At 49.3% G+C, this 4,137-nt stretch overlaps 1 protein-coding gene and 1 pseudogene across 12 annotated transcripts in view; one reads left to right on the top strand and one right to left on the bottom strand.

Annotated features, from left to right (window-relative positions):
• Window positions 1–607: 607 nt before the first annotated feature.
• The window catches only part of KRABD4 (KRAB domain containing 4), a 31,527-nt gene continuing 27,997 nt past the window's right edge, over window positions 608–4,137 (top strand). For 10 of the 12 annotated variants that reach the window (XR_001881592.1, XR_001881593.1, XM_017852781.1 and 7 more), the window contains exons 1-3: window positions 608–765; window positions 1,612–1,723; window positions 3,842–3,886. Coding sequence is in view for 10 of the 12 variants with exons in the window: in XM_017852781.1 (XP_017708270.1) it covers window positions 3,872–3,886 (15 nt within the window). In the remaining 2 variants the exon portion in view is untranslated. Of the gene's footprint in view, window positions 783–1,611; window positions 1,724–3,841; window positions 3,887–4,137 lie in introns of all 12 variants that reach the window. The other 2 variants (XM_017852782.1, XM_017852785.1) reach the window with 2 other exon arrangements.
• The window catches only part of LOC108515683 (vezatin-like), an 8,784-nt pseudogene continuing 8,617 nt past the window's right edge, over window positions 3,971–4,137 (bottom strand).

The raw sequence follows: 4,137 nt of genomic DNA, 5'->3' as shown, positions 1-4,137 counted from the left end.
TAAAAACCAGATTCTCCCAGGGGTCTAGGATCTCAGGAATTGGAGCCCCTCTACTGAGTAGAGAAAAATCGGAATGAGGGTTTCTTTCCTCATTTCAAGAGATTGCTGGCTCTGCAGCCCAGCTCAAAAGCGCATCCTCCAGGCCACTCCCCCGCCTGAGCCAGACCCCTTGCTCTCATGACTCTCTGAGCGCCAGCCCCATGGTCGGGTCCCCTGAGACCCGCCTGGACCTTAGACGGCCGCGCCTCCGAGCGCTATTGACGCCGGAGGCGCGACTCTTTTTCCTATTCCCAGGAGGGGAAAAAAGCGGGAACAATGGCTTTCGGGACAGAGGGACGCGAACACCCAATGCCGCAGCGACTGGGAGGGTCGCGATGCAGGAGGACGAAGTGGGAGAAGGGGCACTTCGGCCTCCCTGCGGGCGGGAGCTAGGCCGCTGGAAAGTCCGCTCGCCTCTCGCCGCCAAGGGATGTCCCCCCGGGCCTTTTGTACCACTCGCCACGGAAAATGGTCACACGCTTTTGTCCCCAAACCGAACACTATCGGAAACACAGGGCCCCTGGAAGCCGCCACATTGGCCATTGGCGGTGGCGCACCCACCCCCGTGCTACTGCGCGTGCGCGGCGCTGCGACACACTCCGACCCCATCCCGCGTTCCCAGGGGGCGGTGGGAAGCGGAAGTGCTCGGCTGACCCGGGCGGGCGGTTCCTAGTTCACACTAGCTGTTGTTGTCGGCCTCTGAGGTTTCAGGCTCTTGGCGGTGAAGTAAGAGGGACGCGGAGGTGGTGATAGTTTTGATGGGGGACGGGGGTTGACGGGACCATGGGGTCATGGGACGCCTTTGTGGGTGACAGGGTGGCTCTACAGCCTAGCTCAAAAGCCCATCCTCCAGGCCACTTCCCCGCCTGAGACAGAGCCCTTGCTCTCAGGACCCTCTGAGCCAGGACCAGGGTCGGGTTCCCTGAGACCCGCAGGCCTGTGGGCGTGAGTGTTGGGGGCGAGGTTCGGGGCCAGCAAGTGACTGATTGATTGAGTCACTCGGCCCCTGTTTCCTGAGCTCCTAAAAATGCCAGGCAACCTTGGAAATGTTTCACATTAATCTTCACAGGAGCCCTGTGAGGTGTTACATGATTATTTTCATGTTATAGAGAGAAAATGGCTCAGTGTGGCTTGGCAACCTGTCCAAAGTCACATAGGTAGCAAACCCGAGGAATCCTTTTTCATTTCCTGTGCTTTGTTTATCATGTTTATTGTTTCCTGTGTGTCTCCCCCGCTAGACTAGAAACTCTGCAGGAGCTGGGACTTTGAGATTTTGTTCACTGATGTATTTCCAGCACGGAGAACGGGCTCATGGAAGGCACTCATTTCTTCAGTGAATAAAAGTGGCACAGCAGTCAATCAGTTGGTTCCAAAGCCCGGACTCAGGAAGGCAGGGTTTTCGTCACTGGGGATAATTGAGCTGTGCATGAATGTTAATTAACTCTTAAAGCTAGAATGAGGCGTTGGTCCCTCTTCTATTGGGTAAAAACCTTTGGGTTTTACTCAACTTCACTGCATGGAAGGGAGCATAGGTGTTGCTAATTGAATCTCCTGTGGTCATTGTGTTTCAAGGGTCAGAGTGCAGACCTGAGACCACTGCTACACCGACTTCAGACTCCAGTTTATCTGTGCCCCGGCTTCCTCACTTAGTCTCAGAAGACTTAGGCTGAGGCCCCAGGAGGAGGTGAGTTCCCTGGGTCACAGGCAGAGATCTGGTGCTATAATGATGGCCCCGGCTGGGGTGTGTTTGTCTCTGAATGCCTTGGTCCTGCTGCCTTGGACATAAGAGAGGTACGCTGAGCTGAGGCGAGTTGGAGGAGAAGCCTTAGCCCAGAGTCCAGACCCAGATCCTCAGGGCAGAGAAAGGAGGTTCACAGGACAGCAGGTCCTAGAAGAGCTGGACCCGTAGTGACCTTTGTCCCTCACTTCTGCTGAGACAGAGCAAACTGGCTCAACTTCCAGGTGCCATCGAGGACCATGTGACAGTGCAGTTTGATTCCTACTGGAGGAGGGACAGGTGAAAGTCACAGGTGAATGGAGGCATGGGTGCCTTCCATGGGGCAGGTGCCCTGCTGTAGTGGCTGCAAAGGCAGGATGAGGCTGGGAAGGATCACAGCCAGCCACAGAGGATTGGCCTCTCCTAGCACACCTATTTGTGCACCCCCGCGCTTCCTTCTCTTGCCATTGGCTTTTTCTGAATTTGAGCCAGCCCCACATCATCAACCAGGCACCTGCTTCCAGGGGAAATGCGAGTGTCCCTTCATCCTGACCAAAGTGCAGAAAATATGTTTTTAGTTTATAGAATTTCAGAGTAGTCTCTAGGTACGCTGTCATCCAGCTCTGCTGCCTTATTTCAATGTTTAATGAAAGTGGGCTGGATGACATGACCTGCTAAGCTACACCAAGCTGAACCCTGTTACCTTGATACTGTCGCAGTGATTGCTGCAGTATGCAATGGTTGCTCTGCACAGAAGCTCCTTGCTGGAACTTTCTTTTGAAAAACTGCCAAAGAAGGAGGAGCCTGGTAATCAAAATGCAAATTGTGAGAAAGGAGGAAGTGGTGGGGTGGGAACAGTGTAGGTGGCCAGTTAAAGAGGCAGATGCAGGGGAGCAGGCACAGTGGTTTTCAGCCCCTCACAGAACTGACAGTGCTGGGCTGTTACCACCCAGCCCCACACCTCTCCTCCCCTGCAGCAGCCCTCTGAGCCCTTGTTGGCCTCCTTCCTCCAGACCACATCAAGAGATCCTACTCATACACACTTGCAGAGGGTCTTTTCACCTGTAGGACTCAGTTTGATAAGAGGTAATTTTTAATAATTTTTCATTTTTGTTTTACTAGTGATATTCTTTATCAAAAATTGAGAAAATGCAAATAAAAGAAGAAAATTGAAATCACCACTCAATAGTAACCAATATCAGCATTTTAATAAATCCTCTGAGACGTCATATATGTGCATATTGATTATCAAAAATGAGATCACACTGCACTTGCTTTCTTGGAAGCTGCTTTTAAACACATTAGGAACTAAAAACAAATTCCATAGCATTTTGAAAGCCTGTTCAGTATACCTGCTTTTGCATGTGTCATATTTTTTAACTGTGTCCTCTTTGCTGGCCATTTAGTTGCTTCCAATTTTTTTGTTTGTTTATTTGTTTTTTGTTTAGACAGAGATTCCCTCTGTCGCCCAGGCTGGAGTGCAGTGTTGCCATCTTGGCTCACTGCAACCTCCCCTTCCTGGGCTCAAGTGATCCTCCCACCTAGCCTTCAGAGTAGCAGGGACTACAGGTATGTGCTACCATGTCTGGCTAATTTTTGTAGAGATGTGGTTTCGCCATGTTGCCCAGGCTGGTGTCGAACTCCTGGGCTCCAGTGATCCGCCCACATCGGCCTCCCAAAGTGCTGGGATTATAAGCATGAGCCTCTGCACCTGGCTGCTTCCACATATTAATATTTTAATGGTAGAAATGACTACAGTTAACATTCTTTCAACTTTTCCACATTTAGAATTGTTTCATTATGACAAATGTCTAGGAATAGAACTCATAAAGGAGATGTTAATTGTAACTGGTTTCTAAAGTAGATATCTTTAGACACAAGTCATACATCTGTCCAGTAAGGGAAACAAAATTTCATTTGCAAAACCTACATGATCTTAGTAGAGTTTCATGGAAACAGCTGGAGCTACCAGGTCATGTTTTTAGATCATTCTCCCCAGGGTACAAGGGTAATTATTATCAGGATGGTAATGGTGGTCTAATGGCTGTACCTACCGAGTGTACTCTCCTAATTTTGCCTTTATAGATCTCCATCCTTTATCAAGAGCAGAACAGGATGGCCATGTCCCAGGTGAGTTCCTAATTTACCCATACTTTGTTTCCAGTGAAATTGAGGCAAGGTTTGGAATCTATATAGTAGACTTGAAAATACCAATTATCCCTTCTTCTCTGGCTGTTTTCTGTTCAACTTGTTCTCAGCCTCTGGTTTCTCTAATCCTTCCCCTCACCAGGAGAGAGGAAAGACAAAAAGATTCCTCTCTGGACTTCTTGTTCCTTTTTTTTCTTTTTCTTTTTCTTTTCTTTTTTTTTTTTTTTTTTTTT

The sequence above is a fragment of the Rhinopithecus bieti genome, unplaced genomic scaffold (assembly GCF_001698545.2).
Source record: "Rhinopithecus bieti isolate Rb0 unplaced genomic scaffold, ASM169854v2 scaffold_35387, whole genome shotgun sequence".
NCBI lineage: Eukaryota > Metazoa > Chordata > Mammalia > Primates > Cercopithecidae > Rhinopithecus > Rhinopithecus bieti.
Note: the sequence above shows the minus strand (reverse complement) of the source record. Positions and strands in the feature narration are given on the sequence as shown.